The following is a 17,274-nucleotide window of genomic DNA, read 5'->3' as shown; positions in this document are numbered from 1 at the left end:
TTTTTGTTTATGTCTGGTTTTAGTCATTTAATCATTTATCCTATTATTTTAATAAACACAAATTTGACAATGATAATATTAGTTCATTCACAGAATATTAAACGCGATTAACAGCGAAATAAGTTTGCTTTAGATTTTCGTGTGAATGTTACGAGACACTACCGTGTCTCCTGATTTCAAACAGCCGCAAAACTCGCATCATTATTTTCATAACCAAGAACATTAATCAATAACGTTTCATTCCTTTTTGTACATCTTCTTCCTCGAGTTCTCGATCGTGGCTCATTTAACGATTACAAAAGTGACAAGCTTTCCAAAGTTTTCGATGAATGACAACCACATAACGGAATAAGTTCCAAAATAGAAACATCATGTGATTCACGATTCTATCTTCTTTCGATAAATGTTCTTTCACGTTCCGCTTTTGATTTTCTGAAAGTCAACGGAAAGGTTTTTCTTGACGCCACCTTCTCGGAATACATTAAAAGAATTTTGTCACGCGCGTTGTCTGTTTCTTTCCAATGTTCTTCTATTCTTTGCAATGTGTACCAAGTATGTGCATAATGAGAATTTCTTGCTTGACAAAATTAACGTTGGAATGAAAGTAACAGAATGAAACTTACACAAATGTCATTATAGTGAAATGTAAAAAAAAATGTAAAATTCACAGAGATACGACAAAAGACGACTTTTTTCTCGCGAAATAAGAAATAACAATGATAATATATTTTAAGATATTGCATAAATATTTGCGTCAGTTTAAGTAAAAAATATATATTAAAATAACAAAATTGTGAATTGAATATGAAATTATAAGGAACATGAAGTAATAAAATATAATAACAATTAATCGAACTAAATGCCTTAATAAGTTTAGAAAATTAATAATAATTTAATAAAAAATTTATTAAAGAAAATTTAAAGATATTTTTGTATATTTATCAAAGTGCACACAAAGAGAGGAGGATACAATATTCATTTGCGATTGTAATTGCATCGTGAATCTTTCCTCTTGTACATAAGAAAACTTTTGAGATTTTCTCGGGGAAGGAAAACGTTTGCGCGAACAAATGACATGTCTTATTCATGAACCTAATGTCACCTTCTCACGCAACTGGGTTGCTACGATTCGTTTGTGTTTGACGCGGGCGTGATCCGTGAAGACGATGATTCGGCGTGATTCAAAAGTGAGCGATAACTTTTCTATCCAGGATCACATCCAGATGAATGAATTCTAGAAAGAGGGAAACATATTCTTCGCTGTTGATGCATTTAGTATATGGTTTTATTTTTAATGGATGCAATAAGTGTAAGGAAAACGTTTAATTCACTTCTTAAAGAGCATATTTTTTAGGAAATTATTTTACTTTTAATTTTTTATTTTTTAGGATTAATTTTCTCAAATATTTAAAAAAATTAGAAAAAAATTATTATTGTGCTAAACTCTTAAATTTAATTTACATAATTACCAAGTGATATCATAATTTCTTGCATATCTTAAACAAATAATGAGTTACGAGAGTAGTTCTGAAATATACTATAATATAAGAAATAAATTATACTATTATACATTTTGGTATACAACGTCCACATTTTATTTTTTATTTAATTGGCATTTCAATAAACTTGTAATTTAGGAAATGAATATATAAAGATGTATATTGTATTGAAAATTAAAAAGCTGCGATTGAATTATAATTTCTGTTAGAGAAAAACTTAATTGAAATTAATAAGAAAAATTTTTAATATGTGAAAGCAGCTCTTTTAATACAAATACCTAATTCTGAGATATTCGATTCACGATATGTATGAGAGATCAGTACTTCTATGAAGACAAAGTTCACAAGTCCGTGCAGCGACAAGATGGGCACATGGATTCTCACCAGATCTCTCATTTACATTAGACGCTCAGCTTAATAAACTTGTCGAGGTTTTATGAACGTGGCCATCGTGTCACTGTAAATCAAGCTGCCTGTGTGCGAAGTCGATTAATTGCCGACGATCGCTATATCCACACTCTCTCGTGATTCTCGTGCTATAAAACGACTAGATGATGAATGACACTCTGTTAGAATGAATCAATATTGTTAAAATAAGTCTATGATTATCTATTTCCTTTACTTGCAATTTCCGAACACTCGAAAGAAAAATATTTATGAAAAATAGACCCTATAAAATATTTAAAAATTAACTGGAGACAAATCATTTTTAAGCAATTCTGTTCCTAATCTCTTGCATGTTTAATTATAGTGATTATTTTTACTGATTATCTGTTTGCAATGGAAAAAGTTAGTTCCTAAATTTTGATATATTTATTTTCTGTATATTTTATATAATTCTTTTTTTGAACGATTTTTATTATATGTCATGTATTTGATATTTTCTCTTATATAATATTTTGTATAAAATAAAATTGCAAAGAGCTTCGTATTAGAATAGATTTTTTAAATGAAATTATAATAAATACAATAAGCATGATAAGAACGCGATTATATACAGAACCATATTGTATATTCCGATTATACGTCAATATTCAGAGTTTGCGACTTTCGATTTTTTTCCGGACAAACGGTTCAATGTCCGCCTTAGCAGGGGCAGTCTAAAACACGGACTGTGCACCACCATCAAACGATTCAGCATCCCCGAGCATGAATGCGAGGGTGCAGGATCCTTTTACCATAGCGATGCAAATCCGTCTGCGTCCCCTTCATGAAATTCGCCATACGGCTATTCCCTTCGAATCACGAAATCAGTATACAAGGTGTATCAGAAATCATATTGTAACCGAAAATCCAGATTTTCTTTAGCACAAATTTTTTAGTATTTTCAACATTAAATACATTAATAATTAAACAGATTGAAGATTTTTTCTTAAAATAGATTTAAAATTATATATACATATACATGCAAAATTCAATTAATCGTTCAAAGTGAATTTTCTTTCTATAGATAAGCGCTCCATAAGAATATATAGAGCATATATTTGCAATTTAAATGCTTTATTACGACATATACATGCAAAATTAAAAGACCGAGGCTCTGCGATATTTTTTCTTGTTTTAAACTTACAATTTTTTGACTGTTTATAATTAAAAAATTATGATCTTTTTAATATTAAAACAATCGCTACTTATTTCCGGTTTATATAATGCTTATAATTTAGAAAAAAGGCAACTTATTAAGACACCCGGTATATTACTTCGGTGTTTCATGGCGATAAATAGTCCTTTGTCTGCTTAGCTCGTAATGTAAAAGCTGGCAGTTTTGGTCATGTTGGAATATAAATGATCGCCCAGAATTTTTGGAATGTTTGGTCTCTTAAGCTTCGAGCTTTATTTTTGAAAGCAATTCTCATCGGTGAAAACTCCCTAGTTCTATTATTTCATTAAGATTAAATTTCACTCTTGGACTAGTTGACATTTTCCTAAGTATTTCGTGGAAAGACAAGTCGTTTCATTAATAACTTAAGGTCAGATTTCACTTTTAAACCAGTTGACATTTTCCGAAGTATTTTATCGAGAAGATAAGACGTTGACAAATAAAATTCTACACTAGCAAAATAAACTTCTTGTCACTAAAGCTTTTCTTGGCATTTCAACATATTTTGACAATGTTAACATAAAGAAGAAAACGCGCATAGATTTCTATTACATCATCTCGTAAAATTGTGTTTTCATTTATCCGAGCTTTATTTCCTTTGTCGCAACAAAGTCAATCGACGAATTTGTGTGTCAAGATTGTAGTTACCACGTGTGAAATTGCGCACGGTTATAGTTACAGTAGTGAACTTCCATTACACTATTCCATCTCTCGATATCGTGTGGATTATCGTTGATTGTTATAGCGATCGGATATAATTATTGCGCTTGTTTTGAACTTTGTCATGTTATCTCTATTATACATCAAGATATTTTATTATTAAATAATAATAAAAATTTACACGATCACTGCACAATATTTGCATGTTATATTGCATAATATTTGCACTCCATGCTAAATCTACATTGTTTATTCGCAACGACTAATTATCATGATTTGGAGCATTACTCGCGCATTAACCCCGCATTAACAGATTTTTGTGATAATTTCTTTTCATCAACATTTCTAGGAAAAATATGTCTTATTTTTCTTGTCACCGTGATTTATAATTGCTTATTACTTCATAATTTCTTTATTTAATGTTTCATATTATAACGTGACAGTATTACTTAAATTTATCCAGAAATACAGAAATAACTCACAACTTAAAACGTGAACTTCGTCGCATAAGATCGTCGCAAAGTTTTTAAAAATTCTCGAATCAAAGAGTGATCCTTTTTATCGTGTACAAAGTTATGACACTTGAGCATGCAATATTTAATTCGGCGGGTTCTCCACCATTAATTCCGCGGGCAGAGTATTGAGCTTTACCCGACCGGATATGAGAAACGTTTCCGCGACTAAATGTCAAAGGTTACCATTGCCGAGTACTGCAGCATTGCGCACCACACGCGCCTGCATCGCAGAAATTTTCAAAACACCTCGGCGAGAATTAACTCTTATTAATTACAATTAATTTCGCGTTACAGAATCCTCTTATGAGCTAAAAAAAAGTTTGCTAAACCGCGCAAAAATATAAAGAGAGACATCGATGTTATATAATATAAAGTTAATATAATAAAACAAATTTAATAAGATATTATATAATAAAAATTTGATTTTCCATTAATTTTATCTTATAGAAGAAAGTGATTTTTATTTTAAGTATATTATTTATTTTATTATTTTTAATTATTATTTTTTATTTAATTTAATTTTATTATTTTTAATTTATTTATTTTTAAGTATATTATTTATTTTAAGTAATACATTGGTCTTTTCGTATTATCTTTTCTGAAAAAATATTTTAAATCAAAATTTGACAATTGATGATACATAAAAAAAAAATATCGCTTGAAAAGACTCATCTCATCTTATATATGTATAAATAAATATATATCTTATCAAAATAATTTCCGTTTGAAAATGAAAGATTAGATAACTGTTTGCTTATGCCATTGATCGGCGATGTGTACTCGTATCTTGGCGTGATTTATTTCCGAAGCAAAAGTTTGACAACGGTTTCAAGTTAATGGATTAGAAGTTATATTGCAGCTCAAATATAGAAACATCGTCGAAATTGGAATGTCCAATATCATTCGGCAGCTCAGAAATAGAAATATGTGTTGTCGAGGACTTCCATTTATCTTTTCATCTCGTTCGCATTTTCTTTTATACAACAATATTGAGTGTTTCAGTTTCGGGATATATAGATATAAGAGTTGAAATTAACCGCGTCTTATTGGCACTCTCTACATCTCTCTGGCACTTACTTGTATCTCTTGTATGTTCCAAGTATTAAGAACATCTTAAACTCCTCATCCATGAAATTCAACGATACAGCTGCCTCGAAACTTGCCCGAGTAATTACGAGTGTGGCTTCGTCCCTTCCGCTCAATACTGCTCTCTTAGTCTCAGTTTGTGTGAGAAAACGTTCGCGATTATTTCTCCAACTTTAATGAGCTTCAGATTTATTACGAAGGTACACACAAAAGAAATGGTATAAAATCATGTTAAATATGAATGAACATTTAAGAGATATTCGATAATGGATCAAAGATTATATTAGCGTTGAATTTTTCTACTCATAGATTGACCTGATTTCACAAAATTATCGGGAACATCTTTCGAGATTGAAGAGAGACATTACGGCGCCTCTTTATGTGGTTAATGCACATTATCGAACATGTTAGGCTTTTCTTGAAAAAATTATGAGGAGATTACGAGAACTGATATTACTACTGATGTAATTGCGATAAATTTTGAATCTAGATCAGAACTATACATCGTTAATAATCTAAGTCAATGCATTGCCAAAAAATTTTTTAAATGAAAAGATCTTATTAATAATTTAAGAAATAATTTTAAAGTGAAAAAATTAAAAGAGCAGCAAAATATATATATATATATATAATGTCAGAGAAATTGTAATTCTTCATCCGACAAACGTAATAGATTTATTAAAAGAGAAATACCTCTTTCTATATGAAGTACATAGTTATAAATTTTCAACTGAATTTGGTAAGAGTTAACAACGAATAGTGAGCTTCGAGAAAAAGCGGAAACGATAGTTTTTTGTTCGTGTTTTTACGAGATACGGTAATGAGACGTCTCGTTGAAAGCAGCTACTTTAAACTGGACGTTAACTGAACCGCGTTTTTCTGCAGACTGGCCGATCATCCAAACGCCAACTCTTTTCACTGCTGCTATTCAGCAGCTCTCTTGAAATTCTTTATGCATCGTCAGTTAAAATATTATTTACATGTAAAGAATTTTTCCGATATTTTTATATCCTGTAGTAACAATTAAATCATTTTGATTTCTCTATTTAAATTTTCGAGAAATTTTATGCTTTTGCATTCATTTGAAATTTTTTTGTTACAGTAGAGATATAATTTACTTCTTAAATTTACAATTTAATACTTTCAATTGTTTCTCCTCGAATGCGATATTAATTTATAGTATAATGATGTAATTAATATCTGGATGTCTACAAACGCTCTTGTTTGCTCGAAATTGGTCCAAGAGTTTATGTGTATCTAAATATATGTTATTTGTAACATGACTCAAATATAACGTAGTATATAGGTGCCATATGTATTCTAGTGCTTTTCACGACAGCACTTTGGGAGTCATAATATACAATAGATGCTAGACGGTAGCATGCATAAAGTCAACGTTGAATAGAGAATGCTGGAACATTGTCACCATTATATTCTGCACTGATACCTCAAACAAGTTTATTAAGCGACTAACTATTGAACTTATATGTATAATCGTATTAGATGAAAATTACGTATAATAATATAATATGATAATAATATTAATCATAAAATAAGAAATATTGCATAGTGCAACATTTTCTGTATTATATTTTTTTTACTTGCAATTAACTCTGTCATTACTTAAATACATATTTTATCGTACATATCTTATCATTGAAAACTCTGTATAAAAATATGCAAAAGTATGAAAAAATGTAGATTAGTATAATGATATTAAAATATACAAATATACACTTGACTGTAAAATATACGATATGCCTATTTTTATTGAACATTTGGAACATGATATAATATTAAAGAATTAAATTAATTTTATATTTTTTTTTCTACCTCTTTTTTAAAGATGATTTTCTAAAGTTTTGAAATGTAGTCAAGAGAAGAAAAATGTATCATTGAAATTATTCCACATTCAAAAAGAAATACCTTTCAAAAGGATTGATGCAAATGCTTTTATAAGTTGCATACTTGAGTAAGTCGCGTACTTGAGGTAATGAAACCAGTAATTGCGTAAATTGACATCCCTCGAAGTTCGAAGGGTGCGAAGCAAAGCGAGCCCATAGAAACGAAGGCCACGATGCAAATATCAAGAAAGTTACCCGAATACAAATAGCCGACAAAATGCAAAGTTTCTGATTGCCGCAATTTCATTTACGCCATCGTTCGCGGACAAAATGCAGTTTACATCTTATAAAAAACTTTTCCGTTTAATTTCAGAGATGTTCTGTGAAATATATGAATTTTCTTGTAGATTTTACTCTTGCCTGTATTAGAAAAGTATATTTGACGATTCTCTTAGCCGTAGCTTAAGAAAAAGCTCGATGTATTTAATTTTGTACTTTTTTCGTTTTTTTTTGTTCGATAAACTTATTTGTTATTTTCTTTTTGTTTTAAATGTGTTTCTATTTGTTTTCTTGGTATTCGCTCGCGGCGTTCATTCTGTTGTAAACTTGCTTTTAACAGATTAGCTATTTTTAGTACGAAAAGGGGAGTAGGATGCTCCAGTTATATGATATACTCTTTATTACTCTACGGTTAAGAATTGAATTAGATTTTCACAGAAAAAAATTAAATGAAATCCCCGCTCGAACGAAATGCTTGTGACAGCTGTGACATTTTTAATTCGCCTTGATACAGGCAAAGACTAGAATCGCCTTTGGATTTTCCTCTGGCTATCTTGTCTTGAGCCTAGAAGAGGCGAGAAACTATACGGCCCGTGATGGAAACGGCAGAAAAGCCGGCTACAAGGTAAATCGATACGAAACCACCACGAAGCAACGTCCAACGTTCTGACGACCCTGCTTCGTGTCTGCTATTTTCTCTCGCGTTCTCTCGCAGCATTTTCTTCTTCAACTCCTATCTTATTCGATTTTTCAATCTCTCTTGCTCTCTCTGTATTTCACTGCGACTTGGATTTCCTTCAGTCGCATTACAGTCGATCCACCACTTTGTGCGGCACGTGCCACGTTTCGATATGGTTGGTTGCATAAAGAGATGTCCCGTTGTGTTCAACTATTCGGATATATTATTAAATTTCGAAATAAATACATAAAATGTCTCTAACGTGGAGAAAATATTATTGTAACAAAGGAAACTGTAACTATTTAATTTTATTAAAAAATTGTTATAATCATTCGAATATTTTAACGTATGTATGTATAACGTTTAGCAGGATACATATTTGTAATTAAAGATATCAAATTTACAATGTTCTAATATTTAAGTGTTCCTAATAAGCGATCGACTTATCAGATCGCGACCATTCTCGTATATGTAAAATATAGATCGTTTAAAATAGGCTTTATGTGCGAAGTATGGTCAGCTTCCCTCCCATGTCTCTAAGCGACCTCGGAAAGAAATGTTTTACGTGTCGCGGAGAACACGTTTCTCGCCTGATACGTATCCTGCACGTGTCAACGGGATACGACCGATGAGACATTCCGTCCGAGACGTATTCGGGACTCGTTCGCTGACCGAGCGGCGCGTCATACCGCATAGTGCCGCATACTACAAAACGACACGAAATATGATGGCATATAAATACTGATAGTCGTTTAAAGGTCACATGAAGGTCACCAACATTTTCTTGTAAAATGCAAGGGAACGGAAATATTTGGGGTGATAGATTAAAATAGGTCATCCTGTATATGTACGCAGGGTATTTCAGACCTAACGCAGACCACCTGCTGATGGCAGGTTCCTGAAGTCATTTTAAGATGAAAATTTAATATCATAATGTCCAGGCTAAATATTTTTTTTATATAATTGGTTAGCTTTAAATGATTATAATTAAAAACCTATTATGATCTTGACATTTTAGAGTATTAAAATTTTAATCTCAAAATAATTTGTGGGAATCTGCCATTAGTATTGTATATAGGTGATGCGTTAGGTCTGAAACACTGTATGTATGTATGTGTGTATATATATATATATATATATATCCACGGTGTCATCGTCGTTTAATATGATAGACATTATCTTAGCAAACATATTCTTGATATTTCGAGGAACAAACATTACACAGGATTTAAACAGAATTGTGTCTGTTGCAAAGTTTCGAGATAGATGTTATTATAATCTTGGTAATTATTTTACTGTAGTACCTATCATAAATTTGAATTCTAACTTCTAATTTTTACTGTATGTAACTTAATTATTTAAATTCTTCGAAATTTAATTCTAAATTATTATTATTGATCCAGAGACACCAACTGTTATTAAATTTTTGATAACAAGATCATAGTTTTATCGTTATTTAAAACAGATATTTGACGTACAGTTATAAATAATCTACTCCTCGATATAAATGGATTAAAATAACATTCACTGTATCAATATCTGCATGGAATATACAGATCAATACCTTTTTCTAGAATAGAATTAATTTCCATGAAATTAATTTTCTTTATTTTTTTTCCTGGTGGCTTTTCGACAACCAGAAAACATCGTGTCGAAGATCATTTGTCTGGTGTTCGTTAAATAAAGCTTCCGGTTGATCAAACCGTTTGAAAGCTCGTCGATGCAGTTCCATGCGGTTGCATTCATTGCACGGTCCACCGAAAGTCCCGAATAGTTTTATCTATCGTGTACTGTAAAGGTGATTTATACACTGTGTGTAACAAAAAGTCGCGATTTGCAAAGTTCGAATGTACTAACTTTCGTAACTTTTGTGATAAGTTGTTTCGTTTTTGTCTATCTATTATCTCTATCTATGGTCGTCAATAATGTAACTGAAAGCATACTCTGATTATTAATGTCGACGATGAACTTGATATTCTATCGTTGTTAAACAATAGACTACATAATAGAAGGATTTACCTAATGATGTCTTTACACAAAGAGATATTCAATCTCTTTACAGACCGAAGAATATGATATTTTTATTAGATAATTGTTATATAATATAATTTTATTTTTTATTTTATTTTCGAATTTTAAATAACAATGAGGTTGTATTTTATTATAGAATTATTAATATCTTGAATTACATAAACTGGGCACATGCCTGCGTACGTGTGTATTTAAAAGTTGCAGTTTGAACTTTAAATCATGAACATGTAATTCCTGCAGGGACGTTTTTCACTGCGCCTTTATTTATCATCGAGAACTAGGTTTAGATGTGTTTACTTCGTAAATTTCATCGCCTTAAAGGACCTTCTTTATGTGTACGCAGGTTGACAGTGCTGGGCGTTCTACTGGGAATTCTCGAATGGGATCGTAGCGATACCTGCGTTCTTCTTTTGTGGCAGTACGTGATCGGATATGAGGGTCTTTTCGTGGTTTGCATGATGGTAGAATTCTACATCTGCTTCTTGGCAACGAGAGGCAGCATCCTGGATACAACGGCAAGAGCCCCGATGCAGTACGTCCTTTACTTCCGACTATGTGAGTATCTTTATCTTGTACTCATTGTTAATTCATGTTACATCTCAATCGAAGTGCCAAGTGGAATAGAAAGGAATAAAATTGCAGCACCATATTTTGGGAGTAATATATTTTAATCTAGAATACATATTTTTTTATGATTTTATTTCATATCCTTTATCTCAATTTTTACATTCTTTTTTTTTGTAACAAGTAAGAATTTATCACTGATATAAATATACACAATTGGAAAAAATGTGTTGAATTTAACATAAATCGCTTGTCCCTAACGGTCCATTCAAATTTTTGAGTTAATTTTACACAAGATGAATATGTTAGAAGGTAACACAAATATTATGTAAGAGAATAAATACAAAGAAAGATAACATCGACACAGTTTATAAATATACCGTGGGAACATATTTTTTTTTTTTAAATTAACATTTATGATAATATGTTCATTTATTTGTCTTAGAATTTACGTTTTAAAACACATTATTTTTATGTTACTTGTTTATTTACTCATAAATTGTGTCATTTTGACATTAAGAAACATTGAATATCAATTTCACAAAAATCTTTAAATAACAATCACATTATATTAAATTAACACTCGAATATGTTAAATAATTCTACACAAACTGTTAACATAAACGTGAGTGGACCGTTTCCAACACAAATACACAAATTTTTTTACTGTGTATATATCAGTGAAATTTAATTTATAAACAAGAAAACTGATATTACAGAAATATTTTGTCGTACTTTATGCGAAACAAATCCTTTTTAATCGCTTACAATTAGTATATATTCTCAATATGCTGATGTTGCCTATCGGCAATATTATTAAATTTTTATGGATTAATATTGAGAGATTGTCAACATGAAATATATTGATGAAATGGTTTCGTATCATAATATTTGTTGTGCACGTTGTATAACATCTATCGTACTGTGTATCATGTGTAAACGTATAACCCACTTCAATTTTTTGCTACTAGCACTTTTACTTCGATTCTTATTTTATATCTGAGTATTTTTCGCTTTTTTTCCAATTTCCACGTTTGCGAGACGAGAGTTGTTTTGACTTATATAAGTTAAAATATATGCAGTGCCCTTGTTTTTACTTAAGCGCCTTTCCGCTCTCCATGATTTATTTTTCATCGCAGTATTGTTAAATTGCACAAAATCCGCGCGAAATGAATTCGCGATTCCATTATAATTTAATGTCGCTGATATAAATGACGCGGAATATTAAGTTGTCTAGAGAACAAAATTAATCAGGCGATTATTATTCCGCATTTTTCAGTCATCGTTTTTTATTTATAATCCCTTCGCAATGTATAGTATTTGAACTCTTTTAATCGAAAGGAATATTCTAATATATCATATTATTTCTTAATGACAGATGTTTTTGACGAATTTTTGTACACAATTGGTTCGTTTGTTACAAACTGTCATGGTTGGAAAGTAACTCGTTACTTTTTTCGGTAACGATCGTTATTTTTTTCAGTCATAATGGTAATGATAACATCATTTAATGAAGATTTGAATTTTTGTCGAAGAATATATAAGTATACGAAAAAATATTACGGTTGTCACAACCAGAAATAATGATATTATTTTCGCCCATTAATATATTGTATTTGGTTATGATAACCGTAAGATGGACATGTCTTAACAGCTAATCTTACGGTTATCACAATCGTATAGTTCTTATAATTAAAAAAATGTATTGATGGGCAACTTTTGGTCGTGGCAACCATAGCTATTTTTTCCGTGTATAGATAATAAAATACAGCTGTTTTTCTTATCTCATTATTCAATATAACAACGGTAGTGTGTACGTACAGATATTTTAAATCCATTTATCAATCCTACGCGGTGATTTGAAAGTACCTCAGACAGTCGCGGTTATTGTCGCAACTGGGTCAAATGTGTTTGTTTCACCGCAGAAACACCCTCTCAGTCGTGCGTTTCCGCTTCGGAAGGCAGACGCTGATACGCGCTATTATAAATTCCGCGACATCGGAGAAAGGTTTTGTAAGTTGCATGTTGTTGATTGCTTCAATCTTTCTATCCAATGCGATGTCGGTGTGACAGGCGTCACTTCCTCATTATTGTAAAAAAGCTTTTGCGTAAGCTCAAACAACGTAGAAAGATGATGTATAATAGAGAGATAATAAAGGGAGATAATATTTCAAAATTTCTCGAGACAGGTCCTTGCAGCCTTTTTTCATTTTTATTAAAAAAATTTTCCTTTATACCAGTTAATTAAGAGCGCTATTTCGCTCGGATCGCTGCATTGAAGTGGAAGAGAAAATGGAATTACGATGACATGAGATTTTACGAAGGGTTTGTTTCTAGTCTTGGTACTGGTGGAGACTGGGTGGCTGTGCACAGGTGTTACTTGGCTAGCGCGTTATTACCAAACCTGTCCAGTGGACCAAGCTAAGGGCGTTATGTTAGGTAAGTTTTGCATTTGAGAGCTACATACGTTTCTTCGTATCATACACAGTAAAAAAAATTTGTGTATTTGTATTGGAAACGGTCCATTCACGTTTGTGTTAACAGTTTGTGTTGAATTTTTTAACATATTCGAGTGTTAATTTAACATAATGTGATTATTTTATATTTAAAGATTTTTTGTGAAATTGATATTCAATGTTTCTTAGTGTCAAACTGATACAATTTATGAGTAAATAAACAAGTAACATAAAAATAATGTGTTTTAAAACGTAAATTCTAAGACAAATAAATGAAATATGCGTTAATTTAACATATCATAAATGTTAATTTTCTAAAAAAAATTATGTTCCCACGGTATATTTACAAACTGTATCGATGTTATCTTTCTTTTTATTTATTCTCTTACATAATATTTGTGTTATCTTCTAACATATTTATCTTGTGAAAATTAACTCAAAAATTTGAGTGGACCGTTTGTTGAGACATGCGATTTATGTTAAATTCAACACATTTTTTCCAACTGTGTAGAGCGTAAAAATTTATAAATTAACCATCTATAAACAGAGCTATATATCACACAAAATATTGATAATGTATATTTATAATATTATCATGAGATAATATGACAATAAAACTGTAGCTCCATAAACTACCCTGTTAAATATCAAAGGATCAGCAGTGATAATCCAACCTTGAGTTAAAAATAACATTTTGTTATTTTGTTTTAACTTCATGCCTGTATTTCTTTCAACAGTCGTTAGAAAATATGTTCACTTTTTTTCTGTTACGCAAAAATATTGCGTTTGATATTTTACAAAATATATTTTTCATCTATAAATCAAATTCCTCCGCAAAATGCGAAATCGAGTTGAATTTAACAGGTTTAGTGATATCGAATTGGTGCCTGCTGGCGTTGATGATGGTGACCATTTGGTGCACGTACGATGCAGCTGGCAGATCCTGGGTGAAGATGAAGAAGTATCAGCGTAGCATGAGGGAGGCGGAATCGAGGGGGGCAAGATTGCATTACAAACGCAGCGGCAGCAGAAGTCGAAATTGGCGACAACGGTATGGTATCTTACATACGAAAATATTTGGAATTTTTTTTTCATGTTTTGCGCGTTGCTTTTTGTCCAGCATGAATATAAGATAGATCCTTCTTTTCTCAATTTTGCGAGAATTTCTTTTGTGACATTCCCTCTACATTTTTATCAACGTAATTGCAAATGATATAAAACATTGAAAACTTCCTACAATGTCGCGTATTTTTCCCTAGAGAGACAAGAAACGGATCGATTTTTCATCTCTATTTTATTTTGTATTCTTTATTGTTTCGATGATAAACGCAAACATAAAAGTTAATCTTGAATCTAGTTTTATTACAAATAAAGCCCAAGAAAGCGAAGGAGTATCCGAAGGAGTAAGATTCTTTTGCGGAAATAGCTCTTAAAATGTGCTCCCATTTCTAAATGTGTCTAAGCAATGCTGTGTTTTTTTCACTGTAATGACCGCATTGTTGATCCATTTTATGTCCCACTGCCACGATGAAATTTTGTCTCATGCGATTTTTTACGTCGCTTTAATTTATGCGTCTTTGATAGAGTATTCGAATGTGTTGTAGAAAAGTCATACGTGCTTACCAGGACAGCTGGGACAATAGGTGCAGAGTGTTGTTCTGTTGCATGGGTAACTCCGATCGCAATCGAGTAAGTATGAAACAATTAATAGAGAAGTCCAGAAGAATAAATCTTTGCGTCTAATATATATATATATAGAAATATTAGACGCAAGATACAAAAAGAAATGCAATCTTGTATGAAATTACGATATTTTTATACAAGAATGCATTTCTCAAAACTATTACTATTTTTAATCTGTTGCAATTATCAGTAATATAAAAATATAGTAATTAACTTAATATATTAAAATTTTATTAAAACTTTAAGAAAATATATAATTTTAAAATTGAGAATAGAAAAAAATGGACAGAGTTTATAGATAAAGCACGGTATGTAAAAGCAAGGAATAGTAAATTAAATTTTGCTGGAAGAAAATTATTTCAATTTTCAATGATTAATTGTATGTTGTTGGTCAAACACGAATTTCATTCTGACAAAAAGAACGATATGTTGCTTTTCGCAGAACTCGTTCGCCGACATCGCCCGGTTGTTGAGCGATTTCTTTCGCGATTTGGACGTGGTGCCATCGGACGTGGTAGCTGGCCTGGTGCTGCTCAGAAAATTTCAAAAGATCGAACGCGAATTGATAGTTAAGCAGCGCAAAAACGACACATATGAGTTCCTGTCGGGAGTGCCGGTCACTCCGCGTACAAAGTTCCTGTCCCTGACGGAGGACGGCGATCTGAGCCATTTTCAGTTGGCTATCCACTATATGCACTTTGCCCTCGCCGCCTACGGTTGGCCCATGTTTCTCGTTGATTCCTCCACCCAATTCTGCCAGTTATGCACCAGGTAATTTCTAGGCTCGAAGCTTATCATATTATTGTGTAATATGCATTCTCTCATAGCTGCAATACGTATAATCAGAATATTATTAACCAACAAGATTTTTAACTTTAAATGATTACTTATAAAACGTGAAGTTTCTTGTAGATTTGCATCGGAAATAAAATATTCTAGTATTTCTTGCATTTGAGTATCATAAACTTTATTTTTCATATCTCGTAACGAATAACAGTATAAAACTTGTCTTGTACAAGTATATTACAAATTTTGAATTTATTACGACGTAAGCAATGTAAGCATATAAGAAAACTTCGAACGTCAGAAAATGTAACGCATGGGAAAGTATCGTAATAAAGAGCGAACGAGAAAGTATGAGAAAAAAAGTTAAAGAATATTAAAGTAAATATATTGATGTGAAATATGAATAACTGCAGAATGTAACAACAACTTTGTAGGATAAAATAAAATAAGCAAAAGAAAGTATATATAATCAGTCGCAAAAAGTTATTAATTTAAAAAGTACTGCATGCTTTCCACTATATTTTTTGTTGTGTTAATTTCGCGCATAAACAGCATAACACACTTATTTTTCTTTGTAATGTTCCATTCGCAATCACGTGAACGTACTGGCCACGTACGACGCCTCCGCTTTATCTTGTTTACCTTCTCTTTTACGCGGTAGATTGCAATGTTGCTGCTGCTTTCCGTGCGGCACTCGTCACGAGGATATGGCGACAGTCATCGACGACAATTGCTGCCGGTGTAATTACGCTGCCCTGAGTAGAATGCTCATTTTGGGAGAGATCGAAGTCATCTATGCAACCTTCCACGTTGACGTTGGCGAGACGCCGTTCTTCGTTGCGCTCGATTATACGAAGAGAAAGGTTTGTCGCTGTCGATGCGATTTCTCGAATATCGTTCGTTAATCGTTGCGGAGCTTATACAAGCCTCTTAAGGCTCAAAGAGTCAAAGTAGAGTTTATTTTTTATCGACATCTAGTTACTAATTTTACGGTAAAGCGTACTTGGTACAGTAAAGACAGCTTGACAGAATCAACTGGAAGATGTTAATTATCGGAGATAATAGATGATAATAATTTCATTATTTCTCTCAATAGCAGAAGAGTCAAGTAACAAATTTTTCGACTTTTTACATCAATCTATCGGTTATTCGAGTCATTGATCTATTATATTATTTTTTATTGTTTTAATATCTTTTTATTTTCTTTCAGAACTGTTATCGATTTAACGATTTTAACTTTCGTGTCTTCTTTTTTTCTATTCTTCCATTTCTGTATTTCAATCGTTCGTGTTTTTTACACACACATATATAGATTGTGATCAGTATACGAGGGACCTTAAGCATGAAGGACGTGCTGACAGACCTAAACGCCGAAGGCGAGGTATTACCTTTGTCGCCTCCGAGAGAGGATTGGTTCGGGCACAAAGGGATGGTACAGGCCGCTGAATATATACGCAAGAAATTGCAAGAGGAGGACATTATCGCGTGTGCTCGCGCAAAGGTAGGCATATTATGTGCAAATGAGTCGCTCGTTATCAAAATAAATGATAGTCCCGAAGTAGTTATCGCATCGCGTTACTTCAATGTTCAGC

At 31.9% G+C, this 17,274-nt stretch overlaps 1 protein-coding gene across 1 annotated transcript in view; it reads left to right on the top strand.

Moving 5' to 3' along the window:
* inaE (inactivation no afterpotential E) overlaps positions 1 to 17,274 on the top strand; it is a 45,806-nt gene that overhangs the window by 15,794 nt on the left and 12,738 nt on the right. Inside the window, exons 3-9 of the mRNA XM_018446247.1 lie at positions 10,537 to 10,748; positions 13,095 to 13,196; positions 14,078 to 14,264; positions 14,818 to 14,902; positions 15,339 to 15,667; positions 16,344 to 16,545; positions 16,995 to 17,183. Of these exons, the coding sequence (XP_018301749.1) occupies positions 10,537 to 10,748; positions 13,095 to 13,196; positions 14,078 to 14,264; positions 14,818 to 14,902; positions 15,339 to 15,667; positions 16,344 to 16,545; positions 16,995 to 17,183 (1,306 nt within the window). The remainder of the gene's footprint in view (positions 1 to 10,536; positions 10,749 to 13,094; positions 13,197 to 14,077; positions 14,265 to 14,817; positions 14,903 to 15,338; positions 15,668 to 16,343; positions 16,546 to 16,994; positions 17,184 to 17,274) is intronic.

This window comes from Mycetomoellerius zeteki, unplaced genomic scaffold (genome assembly GCF_001594055.1).
Source record: "Mycetomoellerius zeteki isolate Tzet28-1 unplaced genomic scaffold, Tzet1.0 scaffold174, whole genome shotgun sequence".
In the NCBI taxonomy this organism is placed as follows: Eukaryota; Metazoa; Arthropoda; class Insecta; order Hymenoptera; family Formicidae; genus Mycetomoellerius; species Mycetomoellerius zeteki.
Note: the sequence above shows the minus strand (reverse complement) of the source record. Positions and strands in the feature narration are given on the sequence as shown.